This window comes from Anolis sagrei, chromosome 1, assembly GCF_037176765.1.
Source record: "Anolis sagrei isolate rAnoSag1 chromosome 1, rAnoSag1.mat, whole genome shotgun sequence".
Taxonomy (NCBI): domain Eukaryota; kingdom Metazoa; phylum Chordata; class Lepidosauria; order Squamata; family Dactyloidae; genus Anolis; species Anolis sagrei.
The window spans coordinates 240,726,615-240,748,281 of NC_090021.1; the positions used below are offsets into that span (position 1 = coordinate 240,726,615).

The 21,667-nt window shown below is 39.9% G+C and overlaps 1 protein-coding gene across 3 annotated transcripts in view; it reads right to left on the bottom strand.

Annotated features, from left to right (window-relative positions):
• The window catches only part of DEAF1 (DEAF1 transcription factor), a 40,578-nt gene that overhangs the window by 18,282 nt on the left and 629 nt on the right, over positions 1–21,667 (bottom strand). For 2 of the 3 annotated variants that reach the window (XM_060769364.2, XM_067462586.1), the window contains 8 exons: positions 18,521–18,618; positions 17,245–17,374; positions 15,107–15,253; positions 13,880–14,019; positions 12,811–12,876; positions 11,394–11,520; positions 9,615–9,743; positions 6,836–6,964 (listed from right to left, as the gene is read on the bottom strand). In XM_060769364.2, coding sequence (XP_060625347.2) covers positions 6,836–6,964; positions 9,615–9,743; positions 11,394–11,520; positions 12,811–12,876; positions 13,880–14,019; positions 15,107–15,253; positions 17,245–17,374; positions 18,521–18,618 — 966 coding nt within the window. The remainder of the gene's footprint in view (positions 1–6,835; positions 6,965–9,614; positions 9,744–11,393; positions 11,521–12,810; positions 12,877–13,879; positions 14,020–15,106; positions 15,254–17,244; positions 17,375–18,520; positions 18,619–21,667) is intronic. The other variant, XM_060769372.2, reaches the window with a different exon arrangement.

The following is a 21,667-nucleotide window of genomic DNA, read 5'->3' on the forward strand; positions in this document are numbered from 1 at the left end:
TATGCTGCAGAAGAAATGCATGACAGCAATCCGGGAAACCAGCTTGAAAGCATCTGGATAAGAATCAAGGGAACTGGGACTCAAAAAGATCTTGTTGTAGGAGTCTACTACAGACCTCCAAGCCAGGAGGAAGAACTTGATGAAGTCTTCTGCCAACAGTTGACCAAACAGGCACAGAGATGAGATGTAGTAGTCATGGGCGATTTCAACTATCCCGATATTTGCTGGAAAACAAACTCGGCCAAGAGTACAAAGTCCAACAAATTCCTCGCTTGCCTTGCAGACAATTTCATGGTCCAGAAGGTAGAAGAGGCAACAAGGGGATTGGCTACTCTTGATCTCATCCTAACAAATGTGGAGGACCTGATCGATGTGGTTGAAGTGGTAGGATCCTTAGGGGCAAGTGACCATGTGCTCCTGCAATTTGAGGTACAAAGAAAGACCGAAACTAAGACAAGTCAAACCCGCATTTTGGACTTTAGGAGAGCTGATTTCCAAAAAATGAAGGAAACACTGAGCAGCATTCCGTGGACACAGATACTAAAAGACAAGGGAGTTACGGATGGATGGGAGTTTCTCAAGAGTGAAATACTCAAGGCGCAGTTGCAAACCGTGCCAACAAAAAGAAAAAATAGGACAAGTGCAAAGAAGCCAGAATGGATGTCCAAAGAACTTCTAACTGTGCTGAGACACAAAAGAGACATGCACAAGAACTGGAAAAAGGGAGAAATCACCAAAGAAGAATTCAAACAAATAGCCAACACCTGTAGGGAAAAGGTCCGCAAGGCTAAAGCACAAAACGAGCTCAGGCTTGCCAGGGACATTAAAAACAATAAAAAGGGATTCTTTTCTTATGTCAGTAGAAAAAGGAAAAACAAGGAGGCGATAGGGCCTCTTCGAGGAGAAGATGGGGCAATGCTGACAGGGGATAGGGAAAAGGCAGAACTACTAAATACCTTCTTTGCCTCGGTCTTCTCACAAAAGGAAAGTCATCTTCAACCTCAGCAAGACGGAGTGGATGAGGGATTTGAGGACATCCAACTCCAAATTGGGAAACAAGTCGTACAGGAATACCTGGCCGCTCTAAATGAGTTCAAGTCCCCAGGGCCAGATCAACTACACCCAAGAGTATTGAAGGAACTAGCGGAAGTCATTTCGGAACCATTGGCAACCATCTTTGAGAGTTCTTGGAGAACAGGAGAAGTTCCAGCAGATTGGAGGAGGGCCAATGTGGTCCCAATCTTCAAGAAGGGAAAAAAGGATGACCCAAACAACTACCGTCCGGTCAGCCTCACGTCAATACCAGGCAAGATTCTGGAAAAGATCGTTAAGGAAGTGGTCTGCAAACACTTAGAAACAAATGCGGTCAGTGCTAATAGTCAACATGGATTTATCAAAAACAAGTCATGCCAGACTAATCTGATCTCTTTTTTCGATAGAGTTACAAGCTGGGTAGATGCGGGGAATGCCGTGGATGTAGCGTACCTGGATTTCAGTAAGGCCTTCGACAAGGTCCCCCATGACCTTCTGGCAAGGAAACTAGTCCAATGTGGGCTAGGCAAAACTACGGTGAGGTGGATCTGTAATTGGTTAAATGGACGAACCCAGAGGGTGCTCACCAATGCTTCCTCTTCATCTTGGAAAGAAGTGACGAGCGGAGTGCCGCAGGGTTCCGTCCTGGGCCTGGTCCTGTTCAACATCTTTATTAATGACTTAGATGAAGGGCTAGAAGGCATGATCATCAAGTTTGCAGATGACACCAAATTGGGAGGGATAGCCAATACTCCAGAGGACAGGAGCAGGATTCAAAGCGATCTTGACAGATTAGAGAGATGGGCCAAAACTAACAAAATGAAGTTCAACAGTGACAAATGCAAGATACTCCACTTTGGCAGGAAAAACGAAATGCAAAGATACAGAATGGGGGACGCCTGGCTCGAGAGCAGTACGTGTGAAAAAGATCTTGGAGTCCTCGTGGACAACAAGTTAAACATGAGCCAACAATGTGATGTGGCGGCAAAAAAAGCCAATGGGATTTTGGCCTGCATCAATAGGAGCATAGTGTCTAGATCTAGGGAAGTAATGCTACCCCTCTATTCTGTTTTGGTTAGACCACATCTGGAATATTGTGTCCAGTTCTGGGCACCACAATTCAAGAGAGATATTGACAAGCTGGAATGTGTCCAGAGGAGAACGACTAAAATGATAAAAGGTCTGGAGAACAAGCCCTATGAAGAGTGGTTTAACGAGCTGGGCATGTTTAGCCTGAAGAAGAGAAGGCTGAGAGGGGATATGATAGCCATGTATAAATATGTGAGAGGAAGCCACAGGGAGGAGGGAGCAAGCTTGTTTTCTGCTTCCGTGGAGACTAGGACGCGGAACAATGGCTTCAAACTACAAGAGAGGAGATTCCATCTGAACATGAGGAAGAACTTCCTGACTGCGAGAGCCATTCAGCAGTGGAACTCTCTGCCCCGGAGTGTGGTGGAGGCTCCTTCTTTGGAAGCTTTTAAACAGAGGCTGGATGGCCATCTGTCGGGAGTGATTTGAATGCAATATTTATTTATTTATTTATTTACAGTTCTTATGTTCCGCCCTTCTCACCCCGCAGGGACTCAGGGCGGATTACAGTAAACACATATATGGCAAACATTCAATGCCAGTTTGACAAACAACATTTAACAGACAAAGGCTATTTAACTTTTTTTTTTTCTGGCCGCCAGGGGAGCTGCTGCTTTTCATCGTCCATCAACGACACCGATGAAGTTCTTCCGCATTCCACATTCCCCGGAGTCTTCTTTCTTTATGGCCTCATAAATTAGTTAAATTTAGCCTCCCACACAAGGTGGTGCCTTATTTTCCTACTTGACAGATGCAACTGTCTTTCGGGTTGCAAAGGTCAACAACGGGCTACACAATGGCTGGACACCCACTCCAGCCCGGGCTGGCTTCGAACTCATGACCTTTTGGTCAGAGTGATCTTAATGCAGCTGACACTCAGCCAGCTGCGCCACAATCCCGGTGCTTCTTGGTAGGGGGTTGGACTGGATGGCCCATGAGGTCTCTTCCAACTCTTTGATTCTATGATTCTATGATTCTATGTATATTGGTATGGGCAACTGCAGAGATTTCTAGACACAATTCCCCCAATGCTTTTCTACTGGTCATATATTATGGATTTCTCACCATTACATGATTTGGACTGAAAGGGGTTGTAGGCCAAAAATATTCAAAGATCACAATTGGTGTAGATAATTTGAGCTCAAGGCAACATTTGAAAGCAACACAGACTGACTATGATAGAACCTGAACAGTAAATAATACCCTTCACTGCTCCACTCTTCCTTCCTTGGCTTCTTTTTTGTAATGCCATGACTGAAGAGAGATATGGAAGTCTTAAAAGCTTGTACGGGTTTTTGTTTTCCTAATAATGATGGCACCACCATAGACTGAAGAATAAACCTCACAGGGAGTTCAGAAACCAAATCAAATAAAGCCAAGAGATGATATGTTATCTATACATCTCATCAAGTGTGATTACAGTTCTCCATATCTATGCACTGGAAACATTCAGATTGGGGTAGTGCAGCACACTATAAACAAGGCTTCCTTTGAAAACTTCTCCAAACACAATGGTTAACTGAACAGTCAATAAGTTGCTAGTTCCCATACAATCTGCCCCGCACACTTAGTTGCTTTGGGGGGCAGTTACTCCAACTAACCAAAACTCAACTGGCAGCCACCACCCAGTGGACCTTTTTTCATCAGCCGCTCTGAGACTGTGGAATGACCTGCCAGTAGAGCTCAAACAGCTGGCTCAGCTGTCGGAATTTAAGATACAAGTGAAGACTTATCTCTTCCGGCAGGCCTACCCAGTCAGTTTTAATGATGAATTTTAAACTTATACTGTATGCCCAATTTTTGTTTTGTGTATTTAATATGTATTTTATGGAAATATATTTTAACGTATGTATTTTACGGAATGTTTTAAAATGATTATGTGTTTATGTTTTAGTAATGCTGTAACCCGCCTTGAGCTGTGAGGAGAGGCAGGCGAGAAATAAAATAATAATAATAATAATAATTATTATTATTATTATTATTATTATTTTTTACAGGAGTCCCTGGTAGCGCAATGTGTTAAACCCTTGTACTAGCAGGACTGAAGACCGACAGGTCAGAGGTTTCAAATTCAGGGAGAGCACAGATGAGCTCCCTCTGTCAGCTCCAGCTTCCCATGCGGGGGCATGAGAGAAGCATCCCACAAGGATGATAAAACATCAAAACATCCGGGCGTCCTCTGGGCAGCATCCTTGCAAATGGCCAATTCTCTTACACCAGAAGCGACTTGCAGTTTCTCAAGTCACTCCTGACATGAAAAATAAAAATTACTGGTTGATGATCCATTTCTAAGAACAATTCAGTGTACTTGTACTTATCTCAAAGTCCTAAACATAAAAGAGCCAGGTAATTGAGAGGTCTTTTCTCACATGATTTTACTCTAGTCACACATGAACTCGCTTAGATGTTAAGATTCTCATCAAAGCGGAGTGCTCCCTTCTAGTTCATTCTTTCTATGAGTCTTTATATACATTACTTTTCCTCTTTCAGCGGCAGCTTTGTAATAAAGTTAACCCTCTAAACAAATCTCTTCCTGAAGTGCTACACAGTAGGAATTCTAGGGAGCAAGCAAGTTCATAGGGAAAGTGTTCCAATAAAATCTGAGGAAGAAGGCTGCAACCACCCTGAAAATGGTTCTATTTTTCAAGCTGGAGAAGTATTAATGGTAATTGTGGTCAAATCCCAGAGTAGAATATAGCATTTAATATGAGGCAGCAAAATAATCCTATTCAGAAGCTTTGTAAAAAGAGGAATGCCCTGGGGACTCTAGCTCTGAATAACTTTTTTTTAGTTGATGACATTGCTTTTAAAAAGCTTGAATTTAACTTGACTCTGCGTGAGTGCTGTCAAAATGCTACTTCCAAGGATTTTCAGTATCTCTGTGGAGGATTCTAAATCTCATGGAACATAGTTATAAGGATAAACCATAAGTACACTCACAAAGGAAAGGAACGTGTGCTGTAGCATCGTGGATATGCATTTTATATATGCTTGAAATCACAGCCCATTTTTTTAATAAAAAAAAAACATGCCACAGACAGAGTTCTTGGCTTCTATTTAAAAAAACTTCAGATATATTGCTGAATCTGCCATTCCCAAATGACACTAACTCTCAAGTTAATAAACAACCCCTGAGGATGCCTGCCACAGATGTAGGTGAAACATCAGGAGAGAATGCTTCTAGAACATGGCCATACAGCCCGGAAAACCTACAACAACCCAGTGATTCTGGCCGTGAAAGCTTTCGACAATACATTAATAAACATTAGTAAAATTGTTATAACAGGTTCAAAAAGTGCTATATTTCAATGTGATAAAATAATCACTCCAAAGTACACAGAGGGATATGATGATGTTGATGCAACGGTAGTGGTTGAAATGTACCTTTTTTTACTACCATCCCTGCTGTCTACAAATGGATCCTGCAACACCTTGCTCAAACAAACTCAGAGCAAGTTTCTGGCACATATTTTGGCTGTCTCCAAATCTGCTTTTTCGCTTGCAGCTCACTGAAAAGGTCACAGAACCAAACTGGGGCTCCAGTGTCTCTACAGAACTTTCCATCACATCAATGAACATAACCACAATGCATTTTAGAAACAAGTGAGTTCCATAAAAATCCCAAGGCAGTCTAAATACGCCATTCTCCCTCCTTGTAGTTAAAAGGGTGTTTTTACTTTACTAGTTTTACTGACCATGACAAAGGTCTGGTCATGAGGATTTCAGTCTTCAGATCTCCAGTATTTCAAAACATGTAGAACACATGGTCTGGCTTATGCTCTAACAAGCACTGAGGCCCTTTCTACATTACCATATAAAATCCAGATTATCTGCTTTGAACTGAATTATATGGCAACCTAGACTCATATAATCCTGTTCAAAGCAGATAATATGGATTCCCTGCTTTGATAATTTGGATTATATGGCAGTGTAGAAGAGGCCTGAGAGGCTATTTTAATGCAATCCCCCTTTCCTGTCTTTTCAACACCACTCCACCCATGTTGGCAGATTAACCAGGAAACACCATACACAGAGAAAATATTTGAGAGATCACATTAGTACTTTCTGAAAGGAATCTGACATTTAAAATCCAATCAAAATTTACCAACTCAAAAATAAATGTCTTAAACTTGCACTGTTTTGTTGTCTGCAATGTTTATTCAAAGTATCAAAATGAAATCGCATTTCCCACCATGAATCAGTCATTTACAGAAAATAGTGGAGGCCTTTTCCTGGGTCCCCTACCTTCTAAATTTATTTTTAAGATGTCTTAATTGTGCAAGTTGAATATCTGTCATTTAAAATGCTTCTGATTAAAAGTATTTTGGTATATTTGCACATATATGAGATATCTTGAAGATGGGACCCACGTCTAAACATGAAAAGCATTTATGTTGCATATACAACATATACACATAGCCCTGAGATAATTTTATACACAATATTTTATTAATGTTGTGCATGAAACAAAGTCTGTATACATTCAACCATCACAAACCAAAGGCATCACTATCAGCTACACATATGGGCAATTTTGGAACATCTCGGATTTTGGATTTCCTAATAAGGGATATCCTGTATTTCATTTCTTTGTTTTGCTATTGCTAGGTGTTTCGAGTGCCATTCTATGGGAGAAAAGTGTAGCATAAATCCAATACACCAATAAATAAATTGAGATGTTTGGGGCTTATTTTCAAGTGAGAATGAATCTTACCAATTTTGCGATGAGAGGTTGGCAATGCTGCCTCTGGAAATGTTGAGATCTGGCAGTTGTCCTGATAACTCGGATAGTGAGGCTCTGGATGACTAACCCGGCAAGGCTGCTGGACATTGGTGTCTTGCACTGATAAAAGAAACCCAAAACACAATAGTAAGGTTTCATCAATTAGTGATAATCCAACAGGCAACATTACTTGTTTACTTTTTAAAGAAAACATGAGATTGGTCTGGCTGCGGCAGCCTCACTGTTCACCAGGGTTGATTCAGCTGATCTTGCTAGCTGGGCAGTCACCCCTTCCCCAAGTGCATCCCTCCTGAAGCCATGTCCTTGGTGGCAGAAGTTGACCTTCCCAGAAAGGAGGAGTGTACCACCCTTTAGTCAAGCAAAAACCGTGCTCCCTTGCCATATCTTCCACTTAGAATCCCTATATTTCTCTTTATGTATTTAAGTGTCCAGATTAATCCAGATTTGTTCATGGTTTATAACTGTGGTTTGGCAAAAAATCTGTTTTGATGTGACATGCAAAATATAATCACCCTTAATAGCAATTAAGCAGCAATAAATGATGCTTTTTCTCCTGCAAAGTGGTCAACCTGAATAAAATTTCTTCAGTAGAATACCTACTCTAGAATTCCACATGCTGACAGCTTCAAAATTAGGATACTACTGATATTTTCAGAGAAAAAGGTAAATAATCCAAACGAGTTGAAGGCTATTCTTGTGCACTGAGGCCCTATCACTGACATCTATTGTCATTTGCAACTACATTATATGATCAGCATAGTCACATCATTTATTTATTTATTTATTTATTTACAGTATTTATATTCCGCCCTTCTCACCCTGAAGGGGACTCAGGGCAGATTACAATGTACACATATATGGCAAACATTCAATGCCAAAGACACACAACAAATACAGACAGACGTCAGAGGCTATTTGACTTTTCTGGCCACCAGGGAGCTGTTGCTTTCATCATCCATCTGCGACACTGATGAAGTACTTCTGCATTCCTCGCATGCTTTTGCTGGAGTGCTTTGCTGGAGTCTTTTTTATGGCCTCACAAATTAGTTAAATTTTCCTCCCCACACATAGATGGTACCTAATTTTCCTACTTGACAGATGCAACTGTCTTTCAAGTTGCAAAGGTCGACAACAAGCTACACAATGGGTCGGAAGCTCACTTTGACCCGGGTTGGCTTCGAACTCATGACCTTTTGGTCAGAAGTGATCTTAATGCAGCTGACACTCAGACAGCTGCACCACAGTCCCGGTGCGCTTCAATACAGTTCAATACAGTTAACTGCACCCAGTGTGGAAGACATCTCACTACGTTAAAACAGTGGATGTGACTCTTGGGGAGACATGCTGCATTATCACATGATGTCTATGCCCTATAGCACTGGAGAAATTATACTGTTTAGCCGGTATTGCAGCCAGTAATGAAAGGATCAAGGCATTGACATCTCCAACCCATCCTCTGTTCTGATATCGTAAATTAATGTCTTAAATCAAGAAATAGCTTCCTAAGATCTACAGAGATACTCTCAGTAACACCCAAGCAAGCAAGAGTCCAACAGTGGCAGGCTAAAACCAGGAACCTCAATCAGTTGCTGAGTCTGGATGAGAAACTCCTTCCCGGGCACACAGAAGAGTGGACGACCTGGAAGGCACTAAACAGGCTGCGCTCTGGCACCATGAGATGCAGAGCTAACCTTAGGAAATGAGGCTATAAAGTGGAATCCACGACATGAGAATGTGGAGAAGAGCACACCACAGATCACCTGCTGCAATGCACCCTGAGCCCTGCCACATGCACAATGGAGAACCTTCTTACAGCGATACCAGAGGCACTCCAAGTAGCCAACTTCTGGTCAAAGGACATTTAGCATAATGCCAAGTTTTTAACTTTGTGGAGTTTTTTTATACATTATAACTGCATTCTGAATTCGCTTCTGACACGATAAATAAAATAAACTGTGCTACATGTGTCTACACTGAGCATATAATGCAGTTTCAAACTGCATGATATGATAGTGTAAATGCGGCCTGAGATTTCTTCCTCCTCTTTCAATCTTCCTCCTCTTTCAATGCTGCACTGTCCCAAATCCTTCCTCATTCTGCTCTGGAATAGACCTGAATGCATGAGGTGCTCCAGGAGGAAGGAGCAAGTAAAACATATACATTTTACTTGCGGTGAATAGCCACCACTGGGTGCCATCTAAAATTATAGCATCAAAGTGTTATTATTTTTTCTAAATTGCAAGTAATACTTACAGGTAATCCTTTTCAGTGCCATTTGCTAAGTATTTTAGACTCCTACGTACAGTATGATAAATTACCCAATTTGTTCAGCTGTTCTAAAAATATCTTTAAAATCTCCTAAGTAGCTGCAAAATGTGGATTTGGAGATTAGAGAAGCTATCACCATTTAAATAAATACTTTCCCTTATAGAATCTACAGGGAGGAAATGTGATCTCAAATATTTTTAAGTGCACGTTTTGTAGCACTTATAAGATTTTTTGAATAATATAGTTATGTTCAGCGTACACATCTCCAGAGCCCCTTTTGCACCCAAATCCTACTCAGCTCATTAGGATTTACTTCTGAGTAGAAATCCCTAGGAAAGTGCTTTACTCAGCTTATCTTTCCATGTTCTTCCTTAAATTTGGGCTTCCTTATCCTGAAACTGTAGCACTAGTAACCCATATTTTTGCACAAGAAGATCCGTTCCATATGTGTATGCATGTGCCCCTGATTTATTTCACTCACCAGCTGTGCCAGTAAAAACATCAGCCTGGGATGGACTTTCTGAGATAATAGCCGTGGCCTCCACAGTCGATGCACGATCAAAGGTCAGAGTGCCTGAGGTAGTAATCTGTCCTGAAGGAGTCACAGTGACTTAAAAAGAAATGGTAGGAACATTTTCAGAATTATATTATATTATATTTCAGAACTATCACAACAGTCAGAAACCTCTGTTTTTATTATCAGCTTGCATAAGCTAGTCTAGTAATTCTTAGGCTAACATCCAAAAAAAATAAGCACAATGTTCCTCCATAACATTATATCATCTTTTATTGGTATGCTTTTAAAATTGTTCTCTCTGTGTTTCAAAGAATAATAGTAATAACATCTGAAAATATAAAATGATAAAAAGCATAGGTAACCATTTTAAAAAATGGCATTTCTATGCAAATAACTCCCATTTAAGCAAAGAATCAAAAGGCGCACAAAACTATGTGGCAGAACTAAATTGTCAAAGAGATATGGTTATGGCTGTGGCCTGATGTTTAGCTCACAGAACAAGCACAAAAACTAAATATACAAGTTCTGATTTTTTTAAAAATATGTTCTTTAAAATAAAATTATTTGCTAGGTCATTAATGAACAGAATTAATTACACAAAAAAGAGAATTTAGATTGGCTATCCTTCTGAAAAAAACTAAGTACTTCATATAAACAAAATGTTTTTTTTAACTCTGTTATGATTTACATGAGTAACTTTCTGAGTTACTCATGTAAAAGTCCTTCCAGACTTAGGGGGACTTTTAATAATTTCTGATTTATGGCAATCCTAAAGTGAACCTATGTTACCAAGATTTGTTAAGAGGGGGATTGTCTTTGCCTTCCCCTGAGGTTGACAGAGTGTGACTTGTTCAAGGTCACCCAATGGGTTTATATGCCCAACCAGGGATTTGAACTCTGGTCTCCAGAGTCTGAATCCAACACTCAAGCCACAATACCCTATTAGGTTTGCCTACTGCCATGCCCATCATTTTTTTTTTGTAAGTAACAAGAAAGGTCTCCTGCCATTACATGCCATGATCAATGTAAAAAGGTAAAGGTTTTCCCCTGACATTAAGTCCAGTCATGTCCGACTCTGGGGTTTGGTACTCATCTCAATTTCTAAGCCAAAGAGCCGGCATTGTCCATAGACACCTCCAAGGTCATGTGGCTGGTATGACTGCATGGAGCGCCGTTACCTTCCCGCCGGAGCAGTACCCATTGATCTACTCACATTTGCAAATTTTCAAACTGCTAGGTTGGCAGAAGCTGGGTCTAACAGCGGGAGCTCATGCCACTTCCTGGATTCGAACCTGAGACCTTTCAGTTACAAAGTTCAGCAGCTCAGCGGTTTAACCCACTGTGCCACCAGGGGCTCCTATGATCAATGTAATGCTTAGCAATAATTAGTAAATGATTTATCTTCCCTACCAAATGAGCTGATTTTGTCCTAGGAAGGAAAAGAGTACACACTTCCCATTAAAAAAAAAAACAACTCTAGGAATACCAATGCCCTCCTGAATTTGCCTCATGTAGCCTCAACAATCCCTAAGGGGACTCCTTCAGTTAAAGCCACTTCCCCTTTTTGTGGAGAGAAAAAGCAGGAATTAAACATAATAATGATAGCAACAATAACAGCAGCAACCACCATGGGGATGGGACCACACCAAAGCTCATGTGCCAAAGTTATAAATAAAAAAGAAATATTAAATATTAAATAAAATATTAAATAAGTATTGGGATTTGTCAAAAGGAAACACCTACATGTCGTAGCAGCAGTTCCTGGAAGCAAAGTGATATTTTTGGGGGAATCCTTCTTCACTGGAGTTGTAGGCAATTCGTTTTCTTTCTTCCGTCTTTTATAGGGAACAAACAGTCTTACAGGTCCACTCTGAGATACAGAAAATAATCCCAATTGGAGTTTCTCTGATATTAACATGATTCTTTGGACCTGAAGAATATTTATTCACCCAATTTTCATAAAATTAATTTCTCATAAAACTGACATAAGTTAGGATTCCTTTACCCTCATAAATTGTTTCACCAAATGGCCAAAATCATTTCCTTGTGCTATTCTTTTATCCTAATGCAAAACCAAAGGGAACACGTTCTGTTTCATTTGCGCTAGTCTTCAGCCCGCAACACTGATATGAAACAAAACAGGCTAAACTGCCACATAATTTTTCAGATGTGTTGTTTCCTCATTTCCAAGATAATTTATTAGGGAATTTAACTTATAAGTGACAAATGTATACTGTTGTTGGATGACAGTGTGCATTGTTACTCCTAAATCTGATAGGACATCTCTTAAACTATAGGATACAATATTAATTTTGCTCAATGGGAGAAAGCATGGACAAAAAATCTTAAGGATGTTATGACTTTAAAGAGCTATTGAAAATTGTGTATAAGTGGTATTTCCCCCCAGTTAAATTGGCAATAATATATAGAAAGGTGAATATTAATGGTTAGAAATGTAAAAAGAAAGAAAGAAAAAAGAGCTGGTTTATTCTTTCATATGTGATGGAAGTGAAGGAGGGCAAAAATTAATGAAGAGTAGGAAATCAAAAGACACATAAATTTAATGATAAATAAGTATGAATTTATTTATAATCAGTTGATATTTACAGTGATTGGAATGTATAGAAATAATCTGGTGAAAAGGACATATGTACTTAAATTTTTGTTATCTAAGTTGGAGATAATAATGAAATATAGTGTTATACACTTTTATTAGGTATCAATCAGAAGTCATTTTCATATGTTTAATGTTTTGGTTGTTTGTTGTGTTTGTCTTTGTTTTGTTGTGTTTGTTTGCTTTGTTACAGTTATTTTGTCCTGTTTGTTCTGTTTGTTACAAATCCCTGATTCAAACTAACATGTCTATGTCTTTGAAGCTCACTTTGAGGATGGGATATACATATTTAAATAAAGAAAAATAGACAAATACATAAAAATAAATAAATCAGATCACTCGCTAATATTCCCAATGTTTCTCTCACCCAAAACACAAGCATTAAAGTATTTTGAGCGTCAAACATAAGTTGTTATGTGATTCTCTACCTCACAGAATTTACTTTCTCTAGTAAGTAAAACATTCTCCAGCCTACAGTATTTGTCTTTTTCTGAGATGCCAATAGTTTCAGTTTATAAAAGTTCAGATCAGCAGCTGCACACTTACCAGGCTCATGTCATCACAACAAGCAGCACAGGTGCATGAGGCAGCATGGGGATTTAATATCCCATCCTGAATTGAGGGGTAAATGATATGCGTTAGGGTTGGAAGTTCTGCTTGCAAATATGTCAAGACATGCATTCTAGGCTGTACTATACATAACAAATGACCAGGCTAAGGGCAAGCAGTATTAGGTAGCAAAACTATTAGCTCCCAATTTAACTAATTAATTAATTAATTATTTCGGACATTTGCATCCCATCCTATCTCGACCTCCGCAGAGGGACTCAGGGCGGCTAACAACCGGCACAACATAAATAAAAACAGTATAAAAACATTCAAACCTTGTTTCCTCCTTATAAGCATCAAGCAGGAATATTTCATTCCAATAATTATATAAAATATAACTAAATATTACAAAGTACTATGAAATGTTATAAAAAGGAGTGTTTTCCACTCAAGAGCCCTAAAGAATTTTTAACTTCTTAAACACAGAAACATAAGCAGGATGGGCTGGACAACATTTTACAACAGTTTATTTGCTTCCCTTCTCCCCACACCCTTTTTTGAAAGTCACCTGTGCAGTTAGTTGTTTTTGAATGAAACAAATTATCGATTTCCCCTCAACCCTTGAGATTTTTCAAAGCAACCTATTGAGGGACTCTGCCAAGAGTTAATTTCTTTTCTGAAACAAGAGTAAGCTTCAGTGAACTCAGCAGTATTGACCAAACATGCATAAAATCGAGCAATCATAACTCTTTAGCTTAGAAATGACTTCTAAGGAGACACTCATGATAATGTTTTTATGGCTTTGTATGGTTTTTATATTATATGCTAAATGTTTTAATCATATTTTATCATTGTTTTAATTGTTTTTATAATTGTTGAGGCATCAAATTGTTGCTGACTGTGAACCGCCTTGAGTTGCCTCCAGGCTGAGAAAGGTGGTATACAAATATGGTAAATAAATAGATAAATAAATAAATTCTATTTTATCATTCCTCTGCTCCTTCGGTAACTAAAAAAATAACTTTCCAATTTGCATAGATGGGGGGGGGGGAGGAGTGTGCCTTACATGAATAAGGCACTGTATTGGCCTCCCAGCATAGCGGATGCTTCTCTTCCAGTCTTTGCTGCTGGCTCTTCCAGCCATGGCTTCAAATTCAGTGGGGCTGTACCAGTTGTCTCCTTGCTTTATGCACCGTCCTCGTCCACCTTGAACAGGGTAAAACTAAGAGATCAGCAACTGATGGAGAACTGCTTTGTAAAGATGTTCAGACAGTGTTTACTACTACTTGTAGTCCCAGCAAGCTTCAGGACACCCAGGAATCTAGAAGAGTCTTTCTTAACTAGGCCCTCTTCAGACATTTTGGACAATTTCCATCAGCCCAGCTCAGCATAGCCAATTATCCTGAATGGAAGAAGCTGCAGTCAAAAACATGGTGGCAAACTCAAGACCAGGGAAGGCTGGCTTAGAGCAGGGGCAGTGAGCCTTTAACACTCCAGATGTTTGGGAATTTGGCTCTCAACAGTACTACCAAATACAGATTCAACATTGTCTGCAGAGTTTACTTATAGCAAGAAATTGGAAAAAGGAAATAAATATATAAATTGAAGAGTGGTATAAGGAATTATGGAAATTGGCAATAAATTATAATTTGGCATGGAATTTAAAAGTTAAAGAGGAATATAGAACAAATACTTTGATGAAGTTTAATGAAAATTTATTGAAGAAGAATGTAAAAAGAAGTATGGAGAATTACATCTACAAGAGGAAATGAAATTTTGGACAGAGGAGATAAACAGAAGTGGCTCAGGAGAAGGGTGGCACTAAGGTGAATGACAGAAATATAGACAAGCATGAAATTTATAGTAGATATTAAAACTAATAATAATAATTTTAACAGCCCCTCCTCTCTCTCTCTCTCTCTCTCTCTCTCTGTCTCTCTCCTAGGCCTTATCTCTTTCTGAGGTCCTCAAGAGAGCATCTCTAAGCCACAGAGACTGCAGAGGTGGGAAACATTTGGAAATCCCCTTTACACAATGTTCTTCCACTTCATTAAACGCAGAATCTGCCAGAGACGGAATTGATTGATCAAAGGTGCTATGGTAACATACTCTCAGAGCTTGGAAAAGTTACTTTTGGAACCACAACTCCCAAAACTACATTTCCCAAGCTCTGGTCTGCTACAGTCACATCCACATAAATGGGGAAAAACACTGCTCACAGTTTCTTCTCAAAGCTTAAGAGTGGATTATTGATGCTCCAGCCAGACCAAAAAATTGAGAGAATACTTCGCACCTGAACCTAGTCGGTTTTTGTACAGGATCCCACTGATATTGCGACATCGCACAGGCAGCTCATTGTCATACACTGAAGGGTCCCAGTTATATTTTGTTCCACCTTTTTCATGTCCAGATGTTAAAGAAGAAGGAGGGGACTGAGGTCCTGCAAAGTAATAACGAACAGACACCACAACACTACAGTTAAGCTGTATTTCCACTTGTCTCACAGGAAAACAATGATTTTCAAAGTGACATTTGGTCAATCAAGGAAAAGGGAATAAATGGTTCTCTTCTTAGGCCCTTTCCACACAGCTGAATAAAATCCCACATTATCTGCTTTGCACTCGAATATATGGCAGTATGGACACAGATAACCCAGTTCAAAGCAGCTATTGTGGGATTTTCCACCTTGATATTCTGGGATATAGGGCTGTGTGGAAGGGCCACTAGTCAAAAGCAATGCTTGGGGGTAATGCAACACAAAATGACCTACCTAGTTACTTAAAAAAAAATAACAATGGTGTAACTAAGTCACATTTCAAAAACAGTTTGCACTCAACAATACATATCATCTCACAGAATTTTCTAGGTCATTCAGCAGATGCAATTTATTTCAATAGGGTTGCTATTATCCATGGCTTCTGGCTTCCTCAATAAATTCAGGAACATACCCCCTGTGGATATGAGGGCTGTACTATTAATTTTAATTACTTTTAAACATTACTTTTAAATGAAATTGTTAAAAGCATTTTGACAGAAAAATGGTCATGTTTTGTGCATTATCAATCCCTAAAGTTTTGCCCTCAAATGGTAATTAAAAAGTAACAATCAGTGTTACAAGTAGTGGAAACATATTACTCTTACAACTTTGCAACAAGCTGAGAACCAAACAATGTAGCAAGTAACAGGAATTAATTCATTTTAGAAAGTACTTTTTCAAACTCTGGGTTTTTAAAAAGAAAAAGAAAAAAAAAGAAAACGTACCAGGTTTATGATCAGCTACTATTATGATCAGCCATTTGAAATACAAAAACATATGTGAGAATACACAATATCATTCCTTTCCGAGTCATTAGAGCAACACAATATGCAACTTTACAAAACTGGCAATTATATTGCTTGTGTTGACATCTGCGAACTAGTTTTGATTTGCTGGTTTAATAACACGGTGTTACCTAATAAAAGAAGTGGAAATTATCTGTTTCTATAGCAAAGGCAAGACACAGAAAAAATGATATACATAAAGCTACTGCGCCACCACATGGAGAATCATGAGATGCCCAGCATTTTTAACACTGGCTAGGGATGCTGACAGCTGCAACATTTCAGACTTTTGAGACCTTTGGTATTCATCATCAGGCTGGAGAAAAGTGAAATAAATTGGAAGACTTGAAAACTCATCTTTTAAATAAGATTTTATCGGTCTCATAAAGTTAATACTTATTTTATTTTCCCTTTCCTCTTAATTTTGATTTCCGTTTGTCTATTAAAGAATGTCACACTGTTTTGTCACTTGAATTAACTCAAGCACTTTTATTTCTTTATTTACAACATTTATATCCCACCCTTCTCACCCCAAAGGGGACTCAGGCCAGCTTACATAAATGGCATTATTCCATGCCAAAAAACAATAACAATCAAAAGCAATTAAACAACAATTTAAAACAACATATGTAAACATTCGATGACGATTGTGCATAGATCCAAACCAGATAGTCAAATAATCATATTCATCATTTCAGGGTCAATTTCAACCATATTGCACAGATAATTATGCTGGGCCAAATGCTTGCTCCCAAAGCCAAGTTTTCACTTGTTTGGAAATAACAGGAAGGAAGGGGCCGATCGAATCCCACTAAGGAGTAAGTTCCACAGCTGAGGAGCCACCACTGAGAAGGCCCTGTCTCTTGTCCCCACTAGTCACGGCTGCGAAGGTGGTGGGACGAGAGCACATTGATTTGTCAAATTTGGGAGAGAGAAGAGGATCATTAGAATAATATACTATCAAAACTTAAGTGGGTAACCATGTAAATGTTATATGTTCGTTTCACTAGAGTTGACTGACTCCATACCTCAACAAATGAGTTCTTCTTACCTGGGATGAAAATGAGACAACAGGATTATGGTTTTAAGAAGCCCCCCAAGCTTTCATACCTGATGTAAGAGGTGCAGACGGTCCCTTTAGCCCTGAAGTCTCTACGATGCTGCCATCAGTGTGAACCACAATCAGAGTGGCTTTCTCAGCATTTAAGCTGTCCCCGATCTGAAGAGCTGTTCTTCCAGACTGTAGGAGGAAATTCAGAACTTTAACTGGCCCATCTGAAAACAATGCTATTTTATAATATTTCTTAATAGAAAGAGGAGAAATCCACCCCTCTCCCTTGTCCCTTTACACTGAAATGTCTAACAACATTGTTTTTTATGTGCCAAGAGAGAATGGATTGAGGTCACCATATAAATAAAGCAACAAGTGCAACTAAATATAAGTGAGATGATGATAATGATATGCTAAAGGTAAAAGCAAAGGTTTCCCCTTGACATTAAGTCTAGTGGAGTCCGACTCCAGGGGATAGTGCTCATCTTAATTTCTAAGCTGAAGAGCTGGTGTTGTCCGTAGACGCCTCCGAGATCTACGCACATTTGTATGTTTTCGAACTGCTAGGTTGGCAGAAGCCGGGGCTAACAGTGGAAGCTCACCCCACTCCCCAGATTTGAACCACTGACCTTTCAGTTAGCAAGATCAGTAGCTCAGTGGTTTAACCCGCTGCGCTACTGGGCGCTCTGATGATATGCTACAGACATAATATTTTAAATGAGTCCCTTACCCTCAACTTTACAATCTGGATATCAACTGTGCATTACAATGATGTATTTTGATGTTTGTAACTTTAATACCAAACTATACAAGAGAACCACTATTTAATCTTTAGCACCATCCCCATACAGACAACAGCACTAGCAAATATATATCATATGCTGTAATAAGTGGTTAAGCTATATTACACATAGACAGGTGATTGGAAACATGTCCCTGTTGAAATTAGATTTGGTTGCATATGTGGCTTCATTTCCACAATCATTAAGCAATAGTTCAGATCAGAAAAATAATTAATGCTGTTGGCCCTGGATAAAATGCTGCTAAAGCTAGATCTTGAGAAAGTTAATTTTTGGATTACAACTCTCAGATTCTCCCAGCCAGCATGGTTTCAGTCCAAAGGGGTAACTTATCCGAGCTCCAGCAAAGTGACTTTTCTGCAAATGGGCCAAGAACACTATTAAGAGTTAACATTCTCATATAGATTAGATGTTGTTTGTCATGTTGTGTGTACATGCCTTCGATTCCTCTGTCAACTAACAGTGGCCTCGTGAACCTTCATAAGGCCTCTTAGACAAGGAATCCCAGAGGGGTGTAAACTAACTCTGACCTTACCAGCACATGCCCGGAGATAGAGGCTGCGTTTGCCACTGACGTAGTGAATACGTTGTCCGCAGAGGCCCCCACGTTGGCTACAGTTACTGTGGTCACTTCTGTAAAAGATGACCAAAATAAATTTAATTTCCTGGACTATCATCCCTTGGGTGTGATAATATCCAAACATGAAATCATACAACTGCATATCTGCTCTGTTTTTACTGGGCAAGTGTGGGGATCATGCAGCTCTCCAGATGTTCTTGGACTACAGCTCCAAGCAACTATAGTAAAAAATAGCCAGTGGTGAGAAATACCAGGAGTTGTATTTCAACTTCTGGAAGGCTGCCTAATTCTCTCTCTTGCCCTAGATGCTCTTTCTTTTTTCCCAAGCTGAAAATTCCAAACATAAAAGCATCTATTTACACATTGGGTGTATGAATACAGTCAATCACTAATAAAACCACGAGCATTCTCACTGATAACTCATAAAATTGATAACTTCCCCTTGGGTACATCTGCATTGTAGAATTAATGCAGCTTGACCCACTTTAACTCAATGCTATGGAATGATAAATGTTGTAGTTTTACAAAGTCTTTAGCCTCATCTGCGAAGAGTGCTGGTCCCTCACAAATTCCAGGATTCCTTATCACTGAGTCATAGCAGGTAAAGTGAACTCAAAACTCCATTAACTCCACAGTGTAGGTGCACTCCTAGAAACATTAATTTAGAACAGTGGTTCCCAGTGGTCTATGGGCCACCAGTAGTCTGAAAGAACGAAAATATGGTCTGCAGCCTCACCATTACTCCACCATTTCCTCAAAACCATGCGGCAACTAGAGCGACTGGTCTCATGAAACCCTCTTATAGTGCTGAGGCAATGGGGATGTCGGGAGGGAAGAGGCTGACTATCTATGATTACTACTACCACATCAGCTCTAGATTATTCAATATGGTTTTCTGTGGACAAGCAGATGGCGACTACTGGATGGCATATGTTTTGTATCAGAAATTAGAGCTGATGTGGACTATCCAATGCAATTTTCTGAATCCGCACCCCAAATAACCAAACCGAATCTAAAGTTGACCAAAAACCAATTTGTAATCCTTTTGGTACTAATTTTGGAGAGTGGTCCCTGGTCAAGTGGTCCCTGGTTAGAAAAAGGTTGGGAACCACTGATTTAGAGTATAATATTCCTGCCCCAAGGAATGCAATGCTAATACATTTACCAGAGTGTTTCTGAACACATAGGTTTCAGCTTCCTGCCTGTACACCAGGAATGAGAATCCTCTGGCAATTCCTAACATGCTTCACCAATTGCTAAATTTGCTGCTGGGAGTTGCAGTCCAGCAATATCTGGAGAGCCAGGTGGCTTCATGACTCTCATCCATGCTGAACTTGGGTATTTCTGCTCCACACAACCTTCGCAGTATGGCACACAAGAAGTGCACAGGAACAAGTCCCAAATAATGGTTACATTGGTCTTTCATTGCCACATCTCACCCACCATCTTTGAGCTGGCTTCTGGACAGCTTTCTCTCTCGCACCAAAGGAAGAAGGGTGTAGAAACAAGGCTATAGATTGCTACCCCTAAGCTAATATTTAGAGAATTAATAATTCCTGTTAGGGATAGGAAATGGTACAAGGGATATGAAATGGCAACAAGACTTGGAACTTCTTCTAGTAGTGCATCTACATAGGCAAACTTGGGCCCTCCAGATGTTTTGGACTTTAACTCCCACAATTCCTGGCCTCAGGCCCTTTTTCCCCCTCAGCCACTTAAGCCACTTAAAACGAAGGGGGCTCAGGCCAGAAATTGTGGGAGTTGAAGTCCAAAACACATAGAGGGCCGAAGTTTGCTCATGCCTGATCTACACTGTAGAATCCATTGCGGTCTGGCACCACTTTAAATGCCATGGTTCAATGCTATGGAGTCCTAGTTTCAATTTAGTCTTCTCAGCCAGAGAGCTGGTGCCGCATCAAACTACCAATTCCATGACTACATTGTATTGAGGCATGGTAGATAAAGTGGAGTCAAAGTGCATTAATTCTAGTGTAGATGCAGCCAAAATGTGGGACTTTTCAGTCTAATTGTGCCATGGACAATTCCTTTGCTTTAAACATACTATGTAACAAAATTTGCAAAATCTTGTTCCTGGTTTGAAAGTGTTATGTCCCGTTTAATTGTGCAGGACTTACTTTGAAAGTGGCTGTTGCACTCTAGAAACCTCATTTTTGTGGCTGCCACAAATTATGATGAATTGGTTGAGACTCAATGAGATATTAATTGAAAAACTATAGCAAAATGTGCTGCAGGGTGTCCTGCAAAAAAACAAGGTTTTTGCAGTTTTAATAAACTTTTCCCATGTTTTTAATGATAGAACCAATTAAGAAACAATATTTATAACTCAGGAACAAAAATCGTGTTACATAGTGTTATTAAGGTAAAGGTTTCCCCTGACATTAAGTCTAGTTGTGCCCGACTCTGGGGGTTGGTGCTCATCTCAATTTCTATGCAGAAGAGCCGGCGTTATCCGTAGACACCTCCAAGATTATGTGGCCAGCATGACTGCATGGAGTGCTGTTACCTTCCCACAGAAGCGGTACCTATTGATGTAATGACATTTGCATGTTTTTGAACTGCTAGGTTGGAAGGAGTTGGGGCCAACAGGGGGAGCTCACCCCACTCCTTGGATTCAAACAGCCAACCTTTCAGTCAGCAAATTCAGCAGCTCAGAAGTTTAACCTGCTGCGCCACCAGGGGGCTCCATGTAGTGTATTGTCGAAGGCTTTTATGGCCGGATTCACTGGGTTGTTGTAGGTTTTTCGGGCTTTATGGCCATGTTCTAGAAGCATTCTCTCCTGACGTTTCGCCTGCATCTGTGGCAGGCATCCTCAGAAGTCTGTTGGAAACTAGGCAAGTGAGGTTTATATATCTGTGACCTCAACCTCTGAGAATGCCTGCCATAGATGCAGGCGAAACGTCAGGAGAGAATGCTTCTAGAACATGGCCATACAGCCCGAAAAACCTACAACCTGCTCCATGTAGTGTTATTAAGAGTGTTATTATTAGTATCACAACCTTGAGGGGTCAGGGAGTTGGTCCTCCCACCCCGCTCCCCGAAACGTGTCTGACATTTCTGCGCCACCCTTCACACGAGCAAAT